The 26,092-nt window shown below is 39.0% G+C and overlaps 1 protein-coding gene across 1 annotated transcript in view; it reads left to right on the top strand.

The window, feature by feature from the left end:
- Window positions 1-10,127: 10,127 nt before the first annotated feature.
- PPP1R9A (protein phosphatase 1 regulatory subunit 9A) overlaps window positions 10,128-26,092 on the top strand; it is a 278,938-nt gene continuing 262,973 nt past the window's right edge. The window contains 1 exon segment of the mRNA XM_036246637.1: window positions 10,128-11,522. Coding sequence (XP_036102530.1) covers window positions 10,128-11,522 — 1,395 coding nt within the window.

The following is a 26,092-nucleotide window of genomic DNA, read 5'->3' as shown; positions in this document are numbered from 1 at the left end:
GTATGTTTATAAAAAATGATCTCCCTTGAACTGTTTGTAATATCTTTCCAGTTTTCTCATTAAGGAATTAAATAAAATCATAACATGTTTTCATTTTTGAATCTGTATGGGATGCATGATTTTACCTTTTTGGAAAATGATCTTTTAACAACATGTTCCATATTTGTCTGCCTCCCAGACTCTTCCATTTTCTGGTGAAATTAGAATTTCTGTGGCTCTGAGAAGTACCCTTCAGTTGGTCAAAATTTTCTGAAATCTCAATAAAGGCAGCTAACATCTCACTTTACTCTCAAATTTAAATACATTCTGTCTAAGAGACTAAACTTTTTCTGGGTAGTCTTGAAGTTAGAGGAAAGTTTTGAGCAGAGAGGCTCAAGAAGACTTCTTAGTTCTTGGAAACGTGAGGACTACATTCATCCATTTTTCTAGGCTACTGGAGTAATGTAGAGAGCCAATAAGGCTGTGACTATAAAGCAATGGGTGTCACTTTTGTCCAAACCAAAAAGCCAGGATGGGAACTCCATAACAGAAAACAGAGCAGGGGAGGTGGGGCCAGATGGTTTCTGCTACCTCCTATTTATGGTCCCAGAAGCTTCCCCACATATAGGACAACCCTGCTACACAGGGTTCACCAAATAGTGATCAGGAGTGAGAACTTCAGGGATAAACCAGACATTATCAACTTACCATTTTAATATCAGTTACATTCTCTAGTTACTGTTTCTCAAATATCCATCTCAAGTCCAGCTGCACAACAGAATCACCTTTGGAACATTTTGGAGTTTACTAGATTCCGCCCAGAGATTCTTATTCAGGAAGGCTGGCATGGGATCCAGGAATTTAAATCTGATCAAGCTCTCCAGGTGATTCTGATTTTCACACGCTGTTTGGAGCCAGTGGATATGATACTACTAACAGAGAGAAATAACTTACACATTTTGCAATATAATTCATGTTTTCTTATATTGATTTCCAGGTGTGCTTTACAAAGACAAGGATAGCTATCATTCACCTTTTACGTGTAGCACTATGCCAGGGAATTAAATCCAGATAATCAAACTTTCCTTGAGCAAAGAACATCACAGAGTTTTATTAACTTATTTAATAAAAATTCCAAACCCCAGTCCAGCTGGTGTGGCTCAGTGGTTGAGCATCGACCCATGCACCAAGAGGTCGCCGGTTCAATGCCAGGTCAGGACATGTGCCCAGGTTGTGAGCCAAATCCTCAGTGGAGGACATGCAGGAAGTGGCTGATTGATGTTCTCTCTCATCGATGTTTCTTTCTCTCTCTCCCTCCCACTTCCTTTCCCTTTAAAATCAATAAAGGAAAAAAAAATTTTTTTAATTCCATAGGCCATATAATTGGTGTCTTTTGAACCTAATATATGAAGCAGTTTACTTAAAAAAAAAAAAATCTAAGTTCTACCAAGAACTACACAAAAAAATCAATTGCATATTTGATTTCTACAGGGTGAGAATACAAGATAGTAATTTATTAAAAACATTTTGTATAATTTTTATTGGTCCCTTGGTCAGTTCTGAATTGTGTGCTCCATAATATTTGTTCAGTTTTACATACGCAAGCATATGGTTAGAATCTTGCAGAGAAGTCATATCTTCCACTGTTGGAGACAATTTCATTTCAAGCAAAATAAAAGTCATCATAGTATGCAATGATCTTGTAATACAAAAATCCCACAGAAACGATAAGAATGGTGTTAATGAGGTGATGATGTTGTACAAACATTTTGGAAACTGTTCCTCTACATAAATATCTAAGTTTCTGGGTCAGCACTCATCCGAGGGTATCTCAGTGTCAACTTTAAACTTAGTGTTAGATTTTTGAAGGTACATTTGTTTTTCAGAAAATAAAACTAGATCACATAACAAGTGACTATCTATTTATACATTTAAATGCCTTATTTTGCCTTGACTCAACTTTCCTTTGGGTGAGCACGTGGTAATCTATCATTTAATTGTATGTTGCTGGCCCTGCTTAATTTATGAGGCTCTTCAGATGAGCTCAACTAACGAATTTGCAAACTATGTATACTTTGAACACATTATATTATAGTACACTGTATTCAAATACATGAAATTGATAATAATAGAATTATCCAGGCTTCAAAAAATATCAGACTAGCCTGGCTGGTGTGGCTCAGTGGTTGAGCGTTGACCCATGCACCAAGAGGCCGCTGGTTTGATTCCTGGTCAGGCCACGTGCCCAGGTTGTGGGCCTGATCCCCATGCAGGAGGTGGCCCATCGATGTTCTCTGTTCGATGCTTCTATCTCTTTCTCCCTCTCCCTCTCTCTAACATCAATAAAGAAAAAAAATATTATCAGACTAGATTGTTAGATTCTCGAGCAAAGCAAAATTTTTTAAAGAGTCCGTTTTCCTTCCTTTTAAAGTTACAACAGGTCAAATTTATATTCCCAGCAACAATATCTTGTCCTTTGTTTTGAGACCATGCTATTTAACTGCCTTCAAAATTTTTATTTAATATCAGCTCAATTTAATTTCACATTAATGTATTTGTTTCTGTTCTTAGTATCAGAAAATATGAATTTAATTTCTTTTGAGGACCCACCTAGGTATTAAGCTGTTTTCAACTATTAACTGGGCTGTTTCTATCTTTACAAAATAAATAAGATGTTTAGATTATTGTGTATGCTTTTGTTACTATTCAATATGGAAAATAAAGAGCATATTTTCTATTTGCATAGGCATATACCACCATGGTGCCCCTCATTTTCTTTTAAAAGTAACTTGATCTAAGGGAAAAAACACTTGGCTTGTAGGTCAAAGAATTATTAATGTAGAATTTAATAGTCTTTTGTTCAACTAAACCAAAATAAAGATTGGGATTAAGACACAAGAGTTTTAGACTAACCCATCCTTTTAACTTCTATAAATACATTATTAGAAAACTAAAATCTTACAATTTCAGTTGGAAAGTTTTCTCTTCTAACAGCAATACAAAAAAGCCTCAAAAGTCTGTGATTCATCAATACATTTAGAATCTAATCAAAGATACTAGTTGAGTGAAGAACTCTGTGGTGGCTTAATCAAGAAGAAACTAAATCCAGCAACATTTCCCAGTATAATCACAGTGATGGGTGACAGAACCAGGCCCAGAACACGAGGGTTGGTTGCTCAAGATCTGCCCACTGATTAGACAAGTACTTGTTCATTATTCATCCAATTCAAAATGTAATGGTGTAAAAACATGTAAGGCACTAGGATATATTTCCAAACTTTATTTGAAACTATGTGTTAAAATAATGGTCATTAATAGAATCTATGCTGGACATCAGGATTATGATTAAGGAGCTATGGAAAAGGTACAATTTCATAGCATATTTTTTATTATTTCTAAAAGCATATGATTGCATCTACAAATTAAATGCTAGAGTTTTCTTAAAATGTAGTTAGTTAGAATTAGAATTTTGTAAGTAGGACTATAATGGACCTCTTCAAGGTCTTATTACTAGAACTAGACTGGAAATGAAAATAAAATCACAAGACCTGCCTGTTTAACTGTAGGCAAACAGGTGTTTATTTATTTAAATAATTAAGTCACCAAGGCTAATGTCATGTAATAGAGAAGCTATTAAAAAACCTTTGTTATTCTTTGATTCCGCTCTCCATATTTTCACAACTAAGAGTGTTTTGGACAACTATTTCCCCCAAAGTTGTGTGCTAAGAAGAGCTGTACTAACATATAGCATAAGAGCTAGGCTTGGCGTCTTTAAGGTAAAAGGGTACTGAATATGAATTCCAGCACAATGCTTTCAGTTAGAATCTCAATTTGACACTTTGTTAACTGCTCTCTGTGAAGGATCACTGTGTCTCTTCCATTTGTTTCAGTTTTGAAATGATAAATTATTCTGAAGCAGAGCGGACAACATACCAATCTCAAAGATGCCAGAGTTCAGGTGCCCGCTGTGGGTGGAGGAGGACTGGAGATAGAGTCTCACTACTAGAATCCTTTAGCCAGAGGGCTAATCTGCTGAAAGTAAAATGGGATTCTGTAGGAGCAGATAAACACTTCACATTTGTTATATAAACATGCAATTTGTACCACTATAAAACGGAAAACCGAAACGAATGGGTATAGAAACTATTATTTCAACCTTAGTAGCAGTGACAATAATGAAAGCATCATACTGATGTCTAGTCCAATAAAACTCTTGGTTTTCTGTATTTTGTGTGGGCAACCAAATAAAGTAAAAGTAGGGAACAAAGAAAGATGTATAACTTTGGCCTGAATACACTGGGTAAATCTACTGTAGTTTATTTGTAAAGCTAAGATATTAATAATAACTTAACAATGACTTTAAGAAACCCCAAGAAATTCTGTAGTTTATTAGTGGTAGCAAATAAATACTCAAATCTATCATGAGTCTCCTTTTAGGCTGTAAAGCCAAGATACTGGCTGTGTTATAGAATGAGAAATAGACTAAGTTGACTGTATACATTTTCAGTGGCATGGCTAAGCCATGATGGTAGGTAGAAAGTCATGCTTACTCATTATCAATTTATTTGGGCGGAAGTGACACCTTCTAGATTACAAAATCCACTTATTGATTTAAGCTTAAGTTTATAGTTAATATCACAAAATCAGACTGATCTGAGGGCAACAAAACTGTCTGATATTTACAAATGTAAAATAAGCAGTTATAACTAAACTTTTGGTACAATGTTTTATTACTATCAACAAGTTTTTCTTATTAATGTTGGTAAAAAAAAACCCCAGCTGGTGTAGCTCAGAGGTTGAGCATCAACCCATGCACCAAGAGGTTGCCTGTTTGATTCTCGGTCACAGCACATGCCCAAGTTGTGGGCCAGATCCCCAGTGGGGGGCATGCAGGAGGCCACCAATTGATGTTCTTTCTCATTGATGTTTCTTTCTCTAAAAATAAATAAAGAAAAAAGTTTTTAAAAATATTGGTAACAACATCCAGTAGTATGAATAAAATATTCTTTTATGCTAAAGTTCTGTGTAAAATTACCTGTAGGAATTGCTTTTTCATTACTTTACCTACTCCATAGAGAAATTATTCTTTAAGTTTATTTATTCTTTTCTTCCCTTTTATGGACTTCTATTAATACAAAATCAGTCAGGTGCCTCCTGCTATAAATTTAGGAGTGATAGGCAGTCTGCAGGTTCAGCTTAATCAATTTTCCCTACTGTTAAAATTGGATTCAGGCTTGATTTGAGCTTTCACAACTACAGCCAATATTTCACTTACACACATGAAAAATTTAATTTTTGAATACTTATTATACCTACTATGAAAACTTAAAAAATATATTTAGAACCCCTATAAAAGAATATAGGATACATTCTGTACTCCCCCCCCCCCCCCAACTCATCCTATAGTCCATTCTTACTAATACGGTTAGGAAGGAAATCAGAATAACAGGCAGCAATATTCTACATAATTTTTTACAGAAATCATAGACGAAAATCAACCCCCTCCCCCAAGTACGCTGCATCTGGATGCCTTGCATGTCAGTACAAAACTTCACTTCTCGTGCTGTAACACTGCCCCTACGCCTTTCCACTGTAACATGCAAAATGTATGACCTTGATTCTCTAATACATTAATAATCCATCACAAAACTAATTTTTAATCCTTATTAAATCAATATACTTTTCCCAATATATAGATGTGCAAATGATGTCTAGGACAGCACTGTCCAATGGAAATTTCTGTGATGAAAATGCTCTGTATCTTTGGTGTCCAATAGGGTAGCCACTAGCCATATGTAGCAGCTAATGAGTCCTTCAAACATGACTAATGGGAGTAAGAAACTGAATTTTTAATTTAATTTAAATTAATTTAAAGTCAAATAACCTCACATATTGGATTACTGCTGGCCTAGTAGAGCCTTCAAACAGGGTAAGTGTTAGAAGTGGAAAGTAGATTATAGGCAATCCAGGAAACTTAAATTATCAGCATTGTATTTTTAAAACTCTGTCACTGATTCTTTCAATATGGCTTTTTCTAGACGGTTCACATTCAAAACAACAACAACGAAACACTAACCAATTAAATTCTTTAGGCTGCCTTTTGTATAAATCATCTTTTTTGAAAGGGTTGTAAGACTGATTTTATTGCCAACACTGTCCTGTCTTCTATAGACAGAATTCAATGATTCGGTTCTTGCATTTATTTAGGTTATTTTCCTAAAAAATCCTGGTTTCCATACTGCAAATAAATGACAGGAACCTTTCCATGAAATTACCCCAGACAGCACAAATGTTCTTTTCGAAAGTAGAGACTGGAATCACAGCCCCCTCACGTTGCCTGTTACATCTGTTTACACTTATAGAGGTGACATCTACTTTGCAGAGAGAGAATGCCAATTTCTCCAGAAAGCACCCAGAATTTGGTGAGACTTGAAGAAAAAAAATTTCACTGTTCAAAATAAAAGATACATGGATTAGCTACAAAGCCCTTTTGAAATTCAGAGAGAAAAGATTTTGCTCCCAGAGTATAGATTCTGCGGACTTGCCAGAGTTCCTAACCAGCCATAATCATTTACTAGCTGATAAAGCTGCGGGTGAGTTACGAAACCTAAACCTCAGTTTTCCTATCTGAAAAATACATATAAAAACAGTTCTGTTGAAAAAACTTGCATAAGACTTTGAAATGGGCAAAAGATTACTGGCTGTCCTTTCCTTGGAATGCTGGATGTTATCTACAGGAATGTGGTGTTGCGTGGTTTTTCAGTAGTGTGCACCTTTACTGCCTTTGGCTAGGCTATTTTACAATCCATAAGCTTTCGAAATTTATGGTAACCTCAGGTAATGGTTCTTATCTATAGATAAGGGTAATTATTTTGTTCCTTAGAGACACAGTTGATTACTGCCTGTGGAATAGATAATTCAAAACATTATATTTTAGTATCTTATACAGTATTGACCAGTTTTGCCTTTTTCCTGATTGTCCCTAAAGCTCTGTTCCTCACATTCTCACTTGGAGGTGTTGCAGTATTTTTCTGGTTTCCTCCCCAATGAGTCAAATAACATATTTGACACATCCTCATTTTATATTTCTATGAGTCACGGTTTTACCTTCTTGAAAAATTACCCCTTAAGAATTTCTACTCCATAGGGTTTTTGAGAAGCTTGGTTTAAAGATCTGTATTGACGCTCGTGATCAGTTTCATAGCTTGCAGTAAGGCTGTAACACTTCCAGTATTTGGGGGGTGGGTGGGTTCGGAAGGAAGAGATACTGAGCATTTATTTATGAAAGGGTGAGGATCTGAAAAACGATCTCCCGACAATAATGTCAGATGACCTCCTCATCCCTTTCCTTGCAGCAATGGAGGCTGAAAGTCAAGGTGGGTGGTGGGTGGAGTGCAGTGCCCTAGGTGAGGCCACAAGGTATCCGGGCCTAACTGGGTGTAGGCCTTCCAGGCCAGCAAGATGGCTTGGGGGTTCGGATGCCCCGGGGTCCCGGAGTTAACTGCAGACGTGTGGGGCGCCAGCAGCGGGCAGCCCAAGGCCCCAGTTCCCGCCAAACCAATACCCCAGCGGAAAGGCGGACAGGGCCCCCGGAGCGCAGGCCGTGCCCCGGGCCCGCGAGGCCCCTCGCCCACTGCCGAGGGGGTGGGGCGGCCTTCCCGGGGCCGGTGCTTTTCGCCCTCGGTTTGGCCGCCAGAGGCTCCCTCTCTCTCTCGCTCCCTCTCCTGGGATTTTGCTGCCGGGCGCTCTCTCTCTGCGGCCCTTGAGTTAATCCCATCAGCCGAGGTGAGGCACCTGTTACCCCAGGCCTTCCTCACCCCCGCGGCCTCCCCGCGGTGACACCACGACCGCCCCGCGGCCGATCGGCCGGCGCGGGGGCCGCACGTGGGCGAAGCGCCTTCCCGGGCGGGCCGTCCAGGCCGAGTGTGCGGGCGCGTCGGGGCCGGCCGCCGCCCGCAATGGCGTTGGGCAGCGCCGCGCGCCTCCTGGGGTCGCCCGCCGCGGGCAGGGCGCGCGTGGGGGCCGCGGCGCGCGTGGAAGCGGCTGCCGCAGCCGCCCTCCGCGCTGCGCCGTGAGCAGCGGGTGGAGGGCACCGAGCGGGCGGCGCGGAGGCGAGCGGCGGCCACCGGGGGGCGGGGGCGCCTCGGAGGAGGGGGTGGGAGCGCGGCCGCCCGACCCTCCCCGCCGGCGGCGGCTCCCGCTCGGGTAAGGGGGAGGCTGTTCGCGGGGCGACGAGTTGGGGAGGGTGGAGATGAAGAGGGAAAAAAACCGGGATGTACAAAGGCTGAGTTGCAGGCTGGGGGTGGGGGTGGGCTGTGGTTGGGAGCGATAGGTGGAGGATCGGAGGCATTATCAGTGGGATCTATTGTTTCCTGGCACATTGGGAGGAAAAACAAAGGGATTTATGATCATGACCCTGTAATTTTTTCCCTTCTTTTTCCTTTTTAAATGTGGCAAGGGAGCTCGGCTCTCCCCGTGCCACACTGGGATCCGCCTGGCAGCCGCCGGGAGCCGCAGCCAATGTGTTAGGACTTCAGGTGCTTCTTGGCACAAAGCTAGACTGCGACCTCCTACCATAGCGCTTGGCGTCACCTGCTCTCCCGGCCCTGCCCCGGGGCCGAGGGACTGCGTCCCGAACCTGGCTGGGGAATCGGCCGCCTCTCAAGTTGGTGTTATTTATGTTTGTCTTTTGTGAGGGCAGGTTTTGAATCCCCCGGCGGCCCCATCTCCCCCGCTCCCGCCCCCTTGGGCTCCAGAAGGCGGGGGAGGGAATGGGGGGAGGGGGAGGGGAGGGTGTGTGAGACTGAAGCAAATGTCAGAGCAGAAGGAGATTATCGATGCCTTTACCAAAAACCAGGCACCACACTCGGAAGCCTTTCTTGTTTGTCTGCATGGGCCATGCATGCGTGCTGGGCCAGGAGCCGAGTTTGGAGACGGTATCAGTGAAAGTGTGTGCTGCCCCAGCTGATGGTGCGTGAGGCTGATGTAGCTCGGCCTGATATTAAAAACCAAAACCAAAACCAAATGAAAAAATCTTTAGAACGACGTGGTCTGCTCCTCAGAAGATCTTAAAGTAGTCATTGCCGGCCTATTGATAGAAAATCCAGCTGTGGGCTCCAAGAGACCAGCAAGCCAGCATTGCGTTGCATTTTGAGGTTGTAGTAAGTTAGAGGAAAGCAGGAATAAACAAATCAGGGCTGTTAAATAGAGGTTTCATGGCACATTTGCTTTCTGATCATCACATTCTCATGCTTTTATTCCCATGACATTCTACATCCCTCTCTGTAATTAATAATATCCCCTCTTAGGAAACTTCCAAATATTTGCTGTAACTGGACTAAGAATGAAACTTACTGCCATTTGACAACTTTGTTCTGCTTGTTTTGGTCTGATATTGAACTAGTGTTGCTTTGGGAATGCTGTAAACGAGAACACTGGGCCAGAAAGAGGGAAATAAGCCTCCATAGGCATGTTTTGGAGTTTGTAAACATAGATTCCAAACTTTTAATTATATTAATACAGAAAGAATAAGTTTTATTTGGTGTGGAGAATCCCAAGTGAAGTTCATGTTTCTGGACAGTTTGATGATTTCTTAAAGATGTATGAACTGCTGATTTCTTTTAAGATGATTCACAAAAGCAGCAAAAACTTGGACTAAAGTATTGCTTTCAGATGTGCTTGTGTGTAACTTGTATGTGTGTGATTTGGGTAGAGATCTCCAAATTGTGTTTGAAACACTTTGTTACCCACAAAGACCAGTCAGTTACAACTTTTAAAAGCCTCAGCTTTTAAATTCCAACTTCAATAAGTAGTTTCTTCTGTTTGAAGCCACTTTGAAAGGAAAAGTGTGTGTTAGTTGAGTAAACATAAATTCGAGTAAGTAAATGAATTCAGAAATTCATTCTTTTCTGTTACAGATGAACCTCTAGTCTTGCTTTGAAAAAGCCATTTTGTGTAACTCTTGACTGAATGATTTCCTCATACACCTGTTGCGAGGATCACTGACACAGTATGCCATTTGAGAGGTCCTTTTTCTTGATCAAATACTGGTGATTAGAGAAGAGAGGTGGTTTTTTTTGGTTGTTGTTTTTTTTTTTTTTTTTTTCTCCTGCTCATTATGAACATTGGCTTTTCACCCTGAAATAAAAATGTTGAAAACGGAGTCTTCAGGCGAACGAACCACTCTCAGAAGTGCCTCTCCTCACAGGAATGCATATAGAACTGAGTTCCAGGCATTGAAAAGTACTTTTGACAAACCCAAGTCAGATGGGGAACAAAAAACAAAAGAAGGTGAGGGCTCCCAACAGAGCAGGGGGAGGAAATATGGTTCCAATGTCAACAGAATTAAAAACCTATTTATGCAGATGGGTATGGAACCCAACGAGAATGCTGCAGTCATTGCCAAAACCAGGGGGAAAGGTGGACCTTCATCCCCTCAGAGAAGAATGAAGCCCAAAGAATTTCTGGAGAAAACAGATGGCTCATTTGTTAAGTTGGAGTCCTCTGTTTCTGAACGAATTAGTAGATTTGACACAATGCACGATGGCCCTTCATATTCTAAGTTCACAGAAACTCGGAAGTTGTTTGAGAGAAGTGTGCATGAATCAGGACAAAACAACCGTTATTCCCCAAAGAAAGAGAAGGCTGGAGGGACTGAACCTCAGGATGAATGGGGTGGTTCGAAGTCCAACAGAGGCAGTACTGACTCCCTGGACAGCCTTAGTTCCCGGACAGAGGCTGTCTCCCCAACTGTGAGTCAACTGAGTGCAGTATTTGAGAACACTGATTCCCCCAGTTCCATTGTTTCTGAGAAGGCTGAAAACAACGAATATTCAGTGACTGGACGTTATCCTCTGAATTTACCAGCTGTGACTGTTACAAACCTTGACACCTTTGGTCATCTTAAGGATTCTAATTCTTGGTCTCCTCCAAGCAAACACAGTGATGATGCAGAGGATGCTCGAAAGAGTAACACATCCCCAGTACCAGAAGTGACTTCAAAAAGTACCTCTCTAGCTTCAATGCCTAGTGAAGAGGCACAGCAGAGCAAGGAAGCTGAGGACTCTGTATCTAATCAAGAGACTCCTGACAGAGTTGACAAAGATATCCCTGAAGAACCTGGTGCTGAGAATAAGGCAATGCCAGAGTCTGACATCCTTTCACCACAAAATGAACCTTTAGAAGATGCCAAAGCTAACTTGGTTGGGAATGAGGCAGCAGTGTTACAGAAGAAGGAACTTGCAGGTGGTGATTTTATCTCTGCTGATGCTTCTGGATCCAGTTGTGGGAAGGAAGTATCTGAAGATTCAAGTAATATTGAGAGTTCCCATGTTTACATGCACAGTGACTATAATGTATATAGGGTAAGATCCAGGTATAATTCCGACTGGGGAGAGACAGGCACTGAACAGGACGAGCAGGAAGACAGTGATGAAAACAGTTACTATCAACCTGACATGGACTACTCGGAAATCGTTGGATTGCCCGAAGAAGAAGAAATCCCAGCAAATAGGAAAATTAAGTTTAGTAGTGCTCCAATTAAGGTAAGTATGTTTTCTCAGTTTTGTTTTCCAAGTTTCCTTAGTATTTGGGCCTAACTGTATGCAGGACAGATTTTGACAACTATGAGGAATTCAAGGTTGTTGATATACACATGTTGTCAGGTGATTTTAAAAGTTTGGAGTTTGGGAGGTATCCACCATATTTCCTTACATACTTTCGAGTTGCATGCATAAGCCAGTATTGAGTATATGCAAGTTGAAGAAGTTTGGGGATTGTGAGATACTTTCCAATGGACTGGAGTGTGAAGAATATGAACACTGAAAATCAGGTGTGTTAGTTTGAAATAGGATTACTTCAGTAACTAGTTTTACTTAAAATTACCCATAAACAATAACATTTTCTGAATCTCAACATGAGGATATCAAGTATATTGCACAAAGGGAGAGTTATGGTAAGCTTGAAATAATGCTCTGTATTTCCTTGCTTTAAAAAAAATCGGAGTTATCCCTGAAGTGGGAGTGGATTGTGAGGAACGTTGAAACTCTTTTTTTTGTATTGCTACTCGGTAGTGAAATTTGATTCATGGAAATATATTAGCAGACTCAAATACTTTAATTGGAAAGCTGTGAGTAGAAATAGCTTTGTGTTCAGAATTTGATCTGTAACATGAAATTTTGTGAAAGGAAGTTAAATTGTTTTGCCATTCATGAATTTATTTTTCCCTCTTAAAAGCTGGATAAATGCCAACTGAATTCAGATGTCTATTCGAACAACTTCACTTAGTTCACATTTGGTACAGAGGAATAGCACAGAGTACATCAGCAGCCAGGGGTGGGGGTGGGTGAGACATTAGTAGCTGGTAAGGCAACAGGGGCAGGAGGCTGAGTGTCAGAATCCCCACAGTGCTGTTTCAAAGTGTGCTTGCCACCAGCCCTGTCCTAAGATTCCGGCATGCCCTCCTAGGGGGACCTGGGGGGCTGCAGTGGCAGAATGTGTCATTTGAAACCACTTTCTAGGGGCTTCTATTTAGGGGGTTACTCAGTGTATATACGATAGATTCGGAATTTGATATGGTATCTTTTAAAATTTTCTCCTCAAAATCTCTCATCACTGTCTGTCGTCATTTCCATCTAATGAAACACCCATATAAGGCTATACGATGTGTAGTGTACATAGCCAAGAGAAATCTGACCTTGTTTTAATGACGCTGTACTGTTTTGAAATGGTCATCTGAAATTGCCTACAGGTGTTAGCTGGGAAACTTTCATTTCATTAGTGTAAGGCAAAAGTTCTGGGCCACAATGGGCCATGCCATGTTCCACTGTGTGTAAACTCGAGAGGTGAGTCTGGTTTCTGCGTAAGCTAAGTTTCTTTGCAGTGTTCTGCCTCTTTCCCTTGCTCTTCTCCCCACTACCTCCCAATTCCAGGCACACTCTGTAGTGAGCCTGTTCCGGACCTGCTCAGTGAGCTCCTGAATTTGACAGTTCATGTCCCCTTTGCAAGTGCTCTCATTTGAACATAGTCTTTCTTCCCCTCAGGAAGAAAGCAATAAGATTAAATTGTTTCACATCGAGCAAGGCAAGAAGCACTGAAATGAACTCTTCAAGGAGTTTGTTAAAACGAGTGACTAACTCCCTAATGGGAAAGTAGCAGCTTATGAAAGTTTATCAAGTAGAGCACTACCCACCCAGCCAGTCGGGGTACCAGCTTTGTATTTGGGTCTGTGCTGCGCCAAATAGAACTGCCCAGTGATGGGTTTAATGAATTTTAAAGGATTTATCATTGAAATAAGGCTGTTCATATGTGATCAAACCAAGTATTTGGGTATGGCATTTTGAAATTCAAGTAATTTTTTTTCTGCTATTGCTTACACCAGTAAACATTTGCCTTTTAATTTTCATACAACAAAGATACTGTATACTTCATATAACAAAGAATGAAACAGATTATGTACATTTTAAGTTTAACACATTTTATCAAGAACATAAACCAAGCAAAAGATTTGTGAAGCAGAGAGATAATGCCCTGCATTTTAGTGGGCAGTTAACAGTACTAGTTGGAGTGGATTAACTTTGCAAAGAGAAGATTCATTCTTTTCCCTTTGGAATGAATAAGACAATTACTCTTTTTTCTTGTTTCCATTGTCTGATGCATAAGTGGATTCACTTGGACATTTTGAGAGCTACTTTTCTACTGGGTGACGGTGGTGATGGTAGTGTTCAGATGAATCTCCAATTACGATTTTTGCCTCAGAGAGTGGTAACACTTAATTACATTCAGTAAGCAGTTATTGAAAGCTTATCATGTGTGTGTTCTCATGCTGTTAGCTGCAGGAGAACAACTTAGAAGGTTATGTCTTTCTTCTGTGAGCCTGTAGAGTCAGTTCTTTGACACCTGATATTTAAAACCCACATAACAGTGTAAAAACTTGTGCCTTAGTGTCTAATGAGTACTTTAACTGTCCTTGGCTGTACTAGGTGCATGGCGTGAACAGGATCCGGTCGATCATTTGGAAGGGAATACACTCAGCTATTCTGCATGTGTATTTCTTTATTATTTTTGTAAAGCATTATTTATAGGAAGAATATTCCTAACAGAAATGACCTTTAGAACTTTTCATACCTTTCCTGATACTCTCATCTTATTCTTCACCAGGGTAAAAATTCTCGACACCTTTATTTAGCCTCTTGTTTTAGATCTTGTTTATGACCTTTGTGTATATGATGTCCTCAGTTTCTATTTCAGTTCTTCTGTAGATGTTTTAAATAGAGATTTCTCTTGATCTTAAATCTGGTCTTCAGTCTGGACTTAGAAAATCATCCAAATCATAGCTGGTCTTCCCTGTGTAGCATATTCCTTAGACATACTTGTGACTTTTAGAAATGGTCAGATTATTTCTTAATGGTATAGGTTAAAACATTTCATAGTGTCCTGGAAAACTATAATGGCATTAATAATAGAAAATATAAAATCTGATTTCAAGATATGGAGTGAAGGAGTGTTATGAACCATGCTAATATGAGATGTGGAATTATGCTTTCATTCTCAGGAACTTCTCAAAACCAAGAGTTTGGATTAATTAAATTTGTCTTAGATAAATCAAGGATAGAAAGGATGACCTTTTTTTTTTTTTTTTTTTTTTTTTCATTCTTTTTCCTGTTAATGCAGAGCATTTACCGAACCCTTACTGTATGTCAAGGACAATGCAAATACAGTAGATATATAAAATGACTGGAACCGATCAAGTCAGAAACTGCTGCTGGTAGGTGAGACGTGTCCAGCCCATTAGAGATGCTTCTACGGCTCTGCTGCTCAGTTCCATTCTTTGATAATCTCTCTAGGGTCACTGCAACTTCATGAGGGAGGTCATACCTCTTTCTCTATTTCTGGTAGCCTATGTCCTTTGGATTGGTGCTCTTGAAACATAGTGTATCTGAAAAAGGGTATTTTCTTGATTCCCAGCAAGGAGGACATTACAGGGTTAATGCCATACTTTTCTGAGTGTTTCCTCAAACTGTATTGAGCTTTACAGAGCTGGGTTCAAAGGAGAATCACCAAGAACAGCAGTGTTGCTCTAAACCCTATATGCTAGTTGTTGAAAATAGTTCCCTTAGCGTTTTGTCCCTCATTTGGGGCTCTAAATTGTCAGGGGGTACACAAGGCCTGTTATTCAGGATGGTGTGCAGAGCATAGTTTTGAGGTCCCAATTTCTGTCTTTTTCTAACAGTTTTGCTCAGTGTTTCTTAAACTTAATATGCATAAGAATCAACTGGGGATCTTTTAAAATGTGGATTGGTGATTCATTAGGTGTTTTGTGGGCAATTACCTTGATGCAGTGGTTAGCTTCCAAGTACACTGCTAGCTCTTTCGGAGGTTATAGCATAGACAGGCTCAGCAACCAAATTAAGATGCTTGAATCATACTATTTATCATCTCAGTTTAAAACCCACCAGCCGGAAGTAAGAGGAAAGCCAAGGAGTAAGTTAACATACCTACAGGGCTAACAAGTTCCAAAGGACCCACTGCCTGAGACCTGGGTACAGTCTTCATACATCCTGTTTCTCTTTCACATCAACCTTCCCCATTGATTGTGTGGTTATGAGGGCTACAGTTGATAGATACTTGCTCTAACACAGAGAGTGAGGACAAGTACACTTAGATACAGCTGTGTCTTTGCCAGTTTGCTGATGAGCCTTGGGTTTTATTTGCATTTCCTGGGTAGAACTTTTGAGTCCAGGATAGGACCATACTGAGTGTCCTCGGTGGGTGGCTGAAATGGAGGAGACATAGCTGTCAACTTGCTCTTTCCACCCTTTTCTATTTGCAAGTAAACCTCTGTTTGTTCCATTATATTTTCTATTTTGGCATGTCTTACAGGTTCCTAACTTATTTTTTTTAATCCTCACCCGAGGATATTTTTCTTTACATTTATCTTCAGACAGAGTGGGAGGTGGGGGTGGGAGGAGAGAGAGAGCAAGAGAGAAAGAAAGAGAAACATTGATGTGAGAGAGGCACATCACCTGGTTGCCACCCGCACGACCCCAACTGGGGCTAGTGTTGAACCACAACCGAGGTACGTGCCTTGACCGGAATTGAACCCAGGACTCCCTGGTCTGCAGGCCAATGCTCTAACCACTGAGCAAAACTGGCCAGGGCCCTGACTTATTTTTTAAACACATCTTATGAATTTTGCCTTCCTCTTACAAGATTTTATTACCATACTTAATTGAGCCTCTGAGTGCTGCCTCTTTCGTAAGCTACTAGCTTATGAGATAATCAAATATTTCTTCTTATGAGTTTCTCACCCTTTATAACAGAATTTAATATTCTCAGTAATTCTCAAATAATACAGCAGATTCAGAAAACAGTAAGTCTGGGGTGAGATTTTTGCATTTTTAACAAGCTCTCACATTAGTGCTGGGGCTTCTGGTCAAGAGATTATTCTGAAATACAATTTTGACTTAACGCTCCCCTGGCTTCTGAAAGGGACTGGTCCTCAAATGTTGGGGAAGCTCATGTAACAAATCTGCTTTCCAGATGAGTCTGCTATACATAGCTGGTTGTGTGGAATACTGTTCTTTGAAGATGAAACAGGTGTAAATGGGTATGAAGCACTCTGTTTCTGGATACCGAAGTGGATCATGATCCCTAAATTCATAAGGAGTGTGGGGGTCATTAAAAATTATGGATCCTTTGATCCTTTTTGTGGTCTAAGTGTTTAAGTATAAAAAGATAGGATAAGCCCTGACCAGTTTGGCTCAGCAGTTAGAGTGTCAGACAGCGGACCAATGAGTTACGGGTTCCATTACGGTCAAGGTCACGTACCTCGGTTGCGGTTTGTCCCTGGCCCTGGTCGGGTCATGCGGGAGGCAGCCAGTTGATGTGTCCCTCTCACATCAATATTTTTTCTCTCTCTCCACCCTCCCCCTCTCTTCCATTCTTTCCCTTCCTCTCCCTCCCTTTCACTTTATCTGAAGATAAATAGGAAAAGATCCTTGGGTGAGGATTAAAAAAAAAAGGATAAGTAAGTTCTTGATAGACTCAGAACATTTCTTTCTTTCATTTTTTTGGGAGTCTAATACATTTCTAGAGTATAAGAATCTTACTTAACTTGCTTTTATTTGGATAACTTTGATGTCATAACATTTAAATTGGACTTCCTTTTAAGTTTTTATGTTTTGTAATGTATAGTTCATAACCAGGTAAACATGTCAAATATTTTAATGTACTGTGTAAAATCAAATAATGGATATTTATTGGATGAACCCCTTTTCTGATACTGAGTGTGTATACTAGTACTTCTTTTTTCCCCCCACTGAACATTGGTCATTTGGCAGGTAAAAAAGAACTCTTCTCTGTAGAAAAATTTACATATGTTTGCTGTCATTTATCTGTAGTAGAAAGATTTAAAGTTTCTTGCTTTTTGTATCATCCATATATTTTATCTTTCCCTCTCAACTTCCTCACAAAGGACATTAGCTATTGGGTTAATGGACTTTAAAGGTAGGAGGCTGAATTTTGGGGAAAATAACGTCAGGTTATTCATATACTGTTTACCTTATTAACCCAGTTTTATGCCCCTCAGCAGTAATTTGGTTTAAATCTCATCTGCATTAGCTTTTTTTCTAACATCTTTTTCACCACTCAAAAAGAAAAAGGTTTCAGAATTTCTGTAGAAATATATAATTAGATATAGAATGAATTCTGTATAAACAAAACAAACATTTACTGTATCAAACTCTGAATACTGTTTCTCAGGAGCTTGTTTCTGCAGCATATACAGCTGAACGTTATTTCTCGGTTTTGTGTTGTTATTAACTTATTTAATATTTTTTTCGTAATTTTTTGTGCTCTTCCTCTTTGGATCGATTTCATTTTTGTTTTTTTACTTCCCTATAGTCTACGTTTCTCATTTTGAATGGGAAGAAAACTTTTCAAGTAATGCTTTATACTTTCTATTCTTCATCACTTAAAAAAATATCCCCTGGCTCCAATCTCTTCATGTTGGTTTGTGACATCGCAACTTCAAGATGAAAAGTATTTAAACGTAATCTAGTGTAATTTCCCACTCACTTCAGTTAGCCCTTCAGTAGCGTATTGCTTACAGATGATCATTTAGCTTCTGCTTGAATAAGTCCACTATGGGAGCTTATTATTTTGCAAGGTCAAAGGAAAGTCAGAAGAAGGGACATGCTGTGTGTGTGAGTACACACGTACTTGGCTGTGTATGTGCTTATTTTCATTTACTTTTGCAGTTCTTTTTATCGAGAAAATTCAAGTAACATAAAATTCACCACTTTGAAGCATACAATTCAGTGGTTCTCAGTCTATTTACAGTGTTGTGCAACCATCACAATTTTCTAATTCTGGAAAATTTCCGTCACCCTAGAAAGAAACCCTGTGCCTGTTAGCAGTCACTCCCAATTTTCCTTCTCCCCGCATCCTCTGGCAAACACTAATCTACTTTCTGTCTCCATGGATTTGCCTCTTTTGGACATTTCATATAAATGGAATCAGGGGCAGGTTTTTTAAAAGAACTGCAGGAGAGACACAGAGTATGACTCGGGATATGTTAAAATGTTAGATACCATGAAGACAGAAGACTACAGAAGAGTCTAGAGAGCAAAGGCAAAAGAATTTTCTGGATGGTAACATGGTCTAAAGATTAAGTGGCAAGATGTGGGAGCAGCAAATTCTGTCTGCCCTTTTACGCAATGTCCCGGAGAGAAAGAAGACAAGAAGCCGAGGAGACAGCAGGATCCGGGAAGGGGCGAGGGTACATGTGAGGAAGAGATGAGGAAGAATCGTGGATGCAGCAAAGAGGATTGCTGGACTGACTCCCTTGTTTGGGACACTGCACTTCTGTTCATGTGATCTGAAATTGCCACTGGTGAAGCCTAAAAGTCTGCTTCAGCAGAGAGTATCTTTAAAGGCACAAACAGTGGTGATGCTGATTTTCATCCTTCCAGTGGTCTTTCCTAGCACGCAGGGACCCTTACCCTTTTCTGATGGTCTCATGCGTATTTCCAGCCTACTGCTCTTATGTAGTTGCTTTCATGATTCTTTCATGTTGACTGAAACTGTTCATGGACAAACTTCACTCTTTATTTTTAAAATTCTCCTCATCCTTCATCATTTCAATATAGATTTCATATGCCATACTTGCTATTACTTGTAATATAACCATCTGTGAGGTGAGTAATTTTGGACAGACGTTTATTTAGTTTATTGCACGTTGTTTACTGAAGTCTATGATATATATTACTATTAAGTATTATTAACTGGTAATGAAAGTAACCAAGAGTTATTTGATATTTTGTCAACTTGGGAAAATTCGCCTCTTAAGGCCTTTGCTTTCTTATTTGTAATTGAGGCCATCTTACTTGTAATTAATCACTGAGACACCTTTATCAGCTTTAACATCTCACGATTCTCTATTTTCTTTTAAGCATATTTGTGCAATACCATTATTATAAATATCTCTGCTATCATTTCAAAGGGAAAATTTTGGACATCTTTTGTTGAAATGTCAAAATGAAGAATTTATATTAAATTGCTCTTGAGAATGTTATTTATACTATACATTATAGTAAAACATTTTAAAGGATTAAAATATTATATTTAAGGGAGTACATTTTTATAGAGTGGACCTCTTGGGTACATCTTTAGACAACTCAATAATTGAAATTAGTGTTGAACTATATATTAATACACCCTGCTGGGGAACCGAAGAATAAAGAAAGAATGTTTTGTAATACAGTGGCTGACATATTAATTGCTTCCCTCACTTTTGTTCTGGAAATAGCTTCACATAGTTCAGCATGATTGAAATATTGATAATGTTTTGCACAGTTCCTCACTTTCAGCCTAACTTGCTTTCTCTTTCTCATGCACCTACCCTTACAGAAAGGACAGTGAAGTAGGCAGAGTATACAGATATCTGGAAATGCAGTATTTTAGGAGGATAGTTTTGTTCTTTGCTTAATCTATTTCAGAGGGATTTTTAAAAAGTGTTTGTAGAGTTGAATCCATTTGTTATAGATTTATGTATAAGAAAAAGTGGTTTTATACACGACAGCTCACAGACATGTCACTACTTCTTTCTCTGTTAAGTCAGGTAGTGAGTTTTGTTCTGGGAGATGCTCATCTTCCAAATTATTTTCTGCATACAGTGGGCAAGATTGAGACCCAGAGTGGTTAGCAAGGGACAAACAGGTAAACAGAGTCCTGACCATGGAGCGTCTTCTGGGCTAGCCCAGATGGGAAGGTACTGGGTGTTCCCTTGGTGCTTTTGGACAGACGTGGCTTTGAGAACCGAGGGACTCTGTGCCCGAGCCTGTCACTCTGCAGTGAGGCGAACCTTTCTCTTTCATCCCCTGCAGATCTCTCTTCCAAAAGTTCCTTTTTACTTCAAATTTTCTGTGTAAAGTTCGTCAGGACAGAGCTTCACGGAGGGTACATTTACACTGGAAAATTCGTCTAATCTTGAATACAGGGATTTTAGAAAGTCCTCAGAGTCAGAGGTGTCTGTTCAGGCCACTGGAAGGTGTTCCTTCCACCGTGAAGGACCTCAGGAGACGAGGGAGCTAGGCAGCCTTACTGGTTGGAGTTTAAGGTCCACCTGCGAGTCAGTGCTGAATTGATGGGTTCTTTCACTAAGCACTTGTTTCAGATAAAACAGATGTACAAAGTTGTTATATAAAGACAGAAAAAAAAAGACAAATTCATATTTTTTATTATGAATCAACTGATCTATTTTCTTTTAAGAAACCATTCTTAAAAGAGGGAAAGCAAAACTTTATTGTAGGGTGTTCGAATATCATCTTGTGCACCAATACATAAAATGTATATATTTTTAGAAGCTTATTCTGTAGTTAGAATAACAAAGGGCAGTAATTAAGTTGTGTGTCACTTGTTATTATTACATACTATGCCCATTACATACTGATTTCATCTTAGACATTTTAAGGTTGAGCACTGAACATTAAAACAAATAAACGTGCAAACAAGCAAAACAAAAGCTGATCCAGAAATGAAAATCTATGATGAAATAGGGAAAGCAGAAATACAGGAATGATAATAATGTAGATCAGTTCTTCATTGACGTTTGGTATCTGTGTATAACACTAAATTAACATTAAAAGAGAATTAACCATATGTACAACTTTTTATTCGGCATCTACAATTATTTAGATAATTTAGATAGATTCCTAAAAGTAAAATTATTGGCTAAAATATTTTTTTAAGCCCTTGATACATTTTGCCTGAATTATTCAGAAAGGTTGCAATGGTTTATAATTAACACTCCATTAGAATGGTTTTCTCTTAGTCCCTGCACCAGCACTTGGTATTATTTATATGCTTTATAGTTTTCAGTTTGGTAGGTGAAATATGTCTTTCATAATTTCTATGTGTTATGTTGATTTATTGGTGAGTTTGAATGCTTTAATGTGTTTACAGACCTTTTCTAGATACGAATTCTGAATGTTTATTGCCTTTTTTTTGGTCAAATGATTGTTAGTAAGGAGTTTATCGAAGTGCTATTTGTCTTGGTAGAAAGTTAAAAGAACTCATGTATCCGATAATAGGGAAGTGGTCGAGTTCATTATGATATACACATTTAGTGTAATAGGATAAAAATCATGTTTTCTAGAATTTTGAAGAATGAGGAATACTTTACAGTATAGTGTAGGGTAAAAAGACTGGTTAAATACTTAATTGCAATTTTATCATGATTTTATTTTTAAAGTATATGTATTTATGTCTAGAAAAATGATTGAAAGCACATATATCAAAGTGTTAACTCTGGTTATTTCTAGATGGAGAGAGTGAAGGTGATGTTTAAAACATATTTTTCTTTATCTAGATTTACTAAGTTTTCTACAATGAGCATGTTACTGCTTTTATTATATAAACATAAAATGGTGATGAAGGTCACAATTGGCATGATCAGCAATAACAACTTAGGAAGTTGACAAAAACCATTTTTAATACTTTCCAAGATTCTAATAATTTTTAATATAATTTTCTTTGGAGGTCAGTATGTTACAGAAAAACATTTTGGTTGAGGACCATACTGACGAAGGGTTAGGTGAACTTTTGACAGCTGAATTCATTAGATGCATACTTTTTAATTCTTGGTAATATTGACCCCACATTTGTGGCTAAACTTGAGAGTATTATGTGGGGAAGACCTTCCAATGTATATTAAATTATGATGTAACATTTGCATATCCGTTAGATATTTTCCTTGAGTTGTTGTCGTGTTACTTAAAATATGCTTTTATTTATTTATTTATTTTTATCCTCACCAGAGGACATTTTTGCATTTATCTTCAGATAGAGCGGGAGGGAGAGAGGGAGGAAGAGAGAGAGAAACATCGATGTGAGAGAGACACATAGAGTGGTTGCACCCACATGACTCCACCCAGGGCCGGGGACAAACTGCAACCGAGATACATGCCCTTAGCGGGAACTGAACCTGGAACTCTCTGGTCCGCGGGCTGATGCTCTAACCGCTGAGCAAAACTAGCCAGGGCAAAAATACGCTTTTAAAAACGGGGCATGTTTTCTGGATTTGAAGTGAGAAATATTTAATAGGTAGTCTTACTAAAATAATATGTATTTATTTTTTTTAATCCTTACCCGAGGACATTTTCTTTTTATTTTTTAATTTTTTTTTGTTCAGATAGAGTGGGAGGAAGAGAGAGAGAGAAACATCAACGTGAAAGGGACACATCGAGTGGTTGCCACCCACACGACCCAACCAGGGCCAGGGACAAACTGCAACCGAGGTACGTACCCTTAGCGGGAACCGAACCCAGGTCTCTCAAGACTGCAGGCCAACACTCTAACTGCTGAGCCAAACTGGCCAGGGCAATATGTATTTATTTAAAGAAAGCCTAACAATGATCCCAGGTGAGACTGTGTCTGTCTCTTTGATCTGTTAAATTATTGAGCCCCAACAGGTTTTTCCTCTCAGAAGATGAGGCAGTAGAGAAATCAAGTTTCATAACTTGCCTGTATGTAATCCTATGAAAACACTTGCATGCACTCAGTTAAAAACAGGATTTTGAGTTCTAGACCTCCATAGTGTCCTTTTGGAATATGTTTCCTGTTCCAAAACACCAGCCAGTATGTAGTTTCCTGTTATTCTTCTTAACAAAACTTTTAGCTGAAAAGAGAATCATTTGATGTATGAGTAGATTATATGGTGTATATAATATTTTTAGAGTCATAGGGTTACTTCCTCTCATAGGTGGTACAGTATTCTACCTTTGAAAAGCTTTTGTAGATAATGCTGGCGTTTATAATGGAGAGACTTTTTTTTTTTTTGTTGGGTGGCAGAGTTTTCCAAAATTAGAAATTTAAATGATTGCTTCTGGCCTAATTAGATCAACTGATAACTCAGATCTTAACAATTTTAAGCAGTTTGGCATTTTATAAACTCTGGTGAAGTCTTAACTAAATTGCCTTATTACATAATTTGGTGCTACATTATCACTTTTCATTAGGTATACTTAAACCTTTCTATAATATGGCTAATACATTCTATTTGTATTTTATTGAATACTAAATTTATAGTAGTAACACTTACATGATTGTATATAAGTGTAAGGCTTGTTTAAAGAAAAAAGGCAACATTATCACGTGCCCAACTAAATTTGAGAAGAGACTTGTGTTTTTCCTTTGGAGACCATGATGCTTGTGGAATTGTTACGTTGGTGGTTTCCTTTTGGGATGAGTTCTGCGACTTGTATGTTTAAGGAACTAGACAGCTCTCCGGAGATTGCTCCATTTGCAGATGTAGCAGTCGGAAGTTTTAAAGTTACTTGGTTTTGGTTCTTAATGAAATTCTTACCCTTAATTTAGAAAGGAACCATTGACTATGTAGAGTTTATTTGTCTCACTGGAGGATGGTAGAAATGAATTGTAAATATTGATATTAAATACTTTTGAAGGTGTCTTTTTGGATGTCTTATATTTAATGCTTAGGTAATATATTAATCAGGGTTCTCCAGAGAAACAGAACTAATAGGATGTGTGTGTGTGTGTGTGTGTGTGTGTGTGTGTCTATATGTATGCATGTGTGTGGATGGAGAAAGAGAGAAGAGAGAGAGAGATTTAAGCAATTGGCTCATATGATTATGGAGGCTGGCAAATCCAAGATCTTTTGGGTGTGCCGTTAGTCCAGAGGCCCAGGGAAGAGTTAAGGTTGCAGTTCAAGTCCAAAAGGTGTCAAGCTGGAGACCCAGGGAAAAACCCAGGCTAGCCATTCAGGGTTTAGATCGGAAGGCTATCTATAGGATAATTCCTTTTTGCTCAGGGGAAGTCAGTCTTTTGTGCTATTTAAGCCTTCAACTGATTGGACGAGGCCCACTCACGTTATGGAGGGCAATCTGCTTTACTCAAAGTTAACCAATTTTAATGTTAATCTTATTAAAAATAATCTCATAGAAGCCTTCAGAATAATGTTTGGCCAAGTGTCTGGGCCCCATGGTGCAGCAAGATTGACAAAAAATTAACCATCACAGTCTGGGATTCTTATTTGATTGTGCCCTTGGAAGCTGTCTCAGGGAATAAAAACCTACATTTTCCCCACATATCTTCGTGAAGGAGTTGTTAGGAAGCCTGCTGAAGGGGATTCTCCCTCCTGGGGCAGCATGTAGTAGTAGCAGGTAGATCACCTGGATGAAATCAGACCTGGATTCAGGTGCTGCGGACACAGGATCTTCTTTAGAAAGTATGTTTAAACTTTACAGGCAGGGACTTTGTCTCTAGGTCTGTCACATTGCCTGGCACATAGTAGGCAAACAGTCAAAGATAGTAACCTTTGATGTCCATCCCCCATGCTCCTTCACCTTACCTGTTCCCTCCCCCCCTAGGTAGGTCCAACATGGTATGATGCTGATAATATTTGTACATGTATAATGATTATATAATTTATTTACAGGTAAAATCCTTCCAGTTCGCAGTTATAAATGAAAACTGAGTGATTTCATTACAGATTGTCATCTTTTTTGGCCCCTGCTCTGGCTTGCTGAAGCTGCTGTGCTCTCTTTCATCTGGGAAGCCACAATCTGTTACCCTTTAGTGACAGTTTATAAGTAACCAGAAGCAGTCATTACAGTATGGTTGCATGAGATATGGCTGTGAGGGTAGAAGGGGGAGGGTATTCATTTTGCCTTAACTTTACTTTTGCTCTGAGTGATTGCCCAAGCTTGTAATTAGTTACAAGAGAATATAAAAACTGAGGCTCCATGTGAAAGATATAAAGCTCCTTATTTGAAATTGCAGTAATTTGCTACAACTTTGATAACGTGAATATATGCATCTATCTGTATTCTTACTTGAAAATTTAAAGAAGGCAATTGAATTATTTTTTACCATTTAGTCTTTTCTCACCTTTTATTTCCTGACCATTTTATTAAAATGTGAGGGTTTTTTGTTGTTGTTGTTGTTGTGTTCTTTTTAGTCAGTCCGTAGAAAGGAATTACTTTTTTGGATCATTTCTGCTTCCATTTTTGTCAGACTCGAAAGTTAGTAATAAACTTCATGGGAACAAATAATCCAAGATCTTGAAATCATATTTTTTGCCTGTATGTTTCCTCCATGAATTACATTATCTGGCAGATGTCTGACAGTTGTTATTAGGGTGAAATATGAAGTGGCTTGGCTTGTTCGTATAAATTTATTTACATAATGTGTATCATTTTCCCCTGGCAGAAAGAGTTTTTAATGGTGCTTTAAGGAAGAGAATTGTGAAGCTGTGTTCTGCGTTTTTCTTTTTAAATAAAAACACAATAACTTCTCTTGAGTTTATATACATTTCTGGAGATGCAAAAAAAGTCATCTGTGGAAAAAAAACACCTCGTAGTGCTAGTGATGTTGGTGAGAACCTATGGCAATATGAAAGTTCATCATGTTATTTGAATAAATTGAGCCAGTATGTCAAATATGGCATTATTACCACGGATGATACTTTTTTGAGGTTAATATGATTATAACATTTTTAAATTACTGAGTGGGCAGTAATCAAGGCTGAGAAATCGCTTCTTTTTGGGTGCTTATAAATACTGGTTTGCTACAGCTACTTAGAAGGCATTGTCTT

This window comes from Molossus molossus, unplaced genomic scaffold (genome assembly GCF_014108415.1).
Source record: "Molossus molossus isolate mMolMol1 unplaced genomic scaffold, mMolMol1.p scaffold_m16_p_7, whole genome shotgun sequence".
In the NCBI taxonomy this organism is placed as follows: Eukaryota; Metazoa; Chordata; class Mammalia; order Chiroptera; family Molossidae; genus Molossus; species Molossus molossus.
Note: the sequence above shows the minus strand (reverse complement) of the source record. Positions and strands in the feature narration are given on the sequence as shown.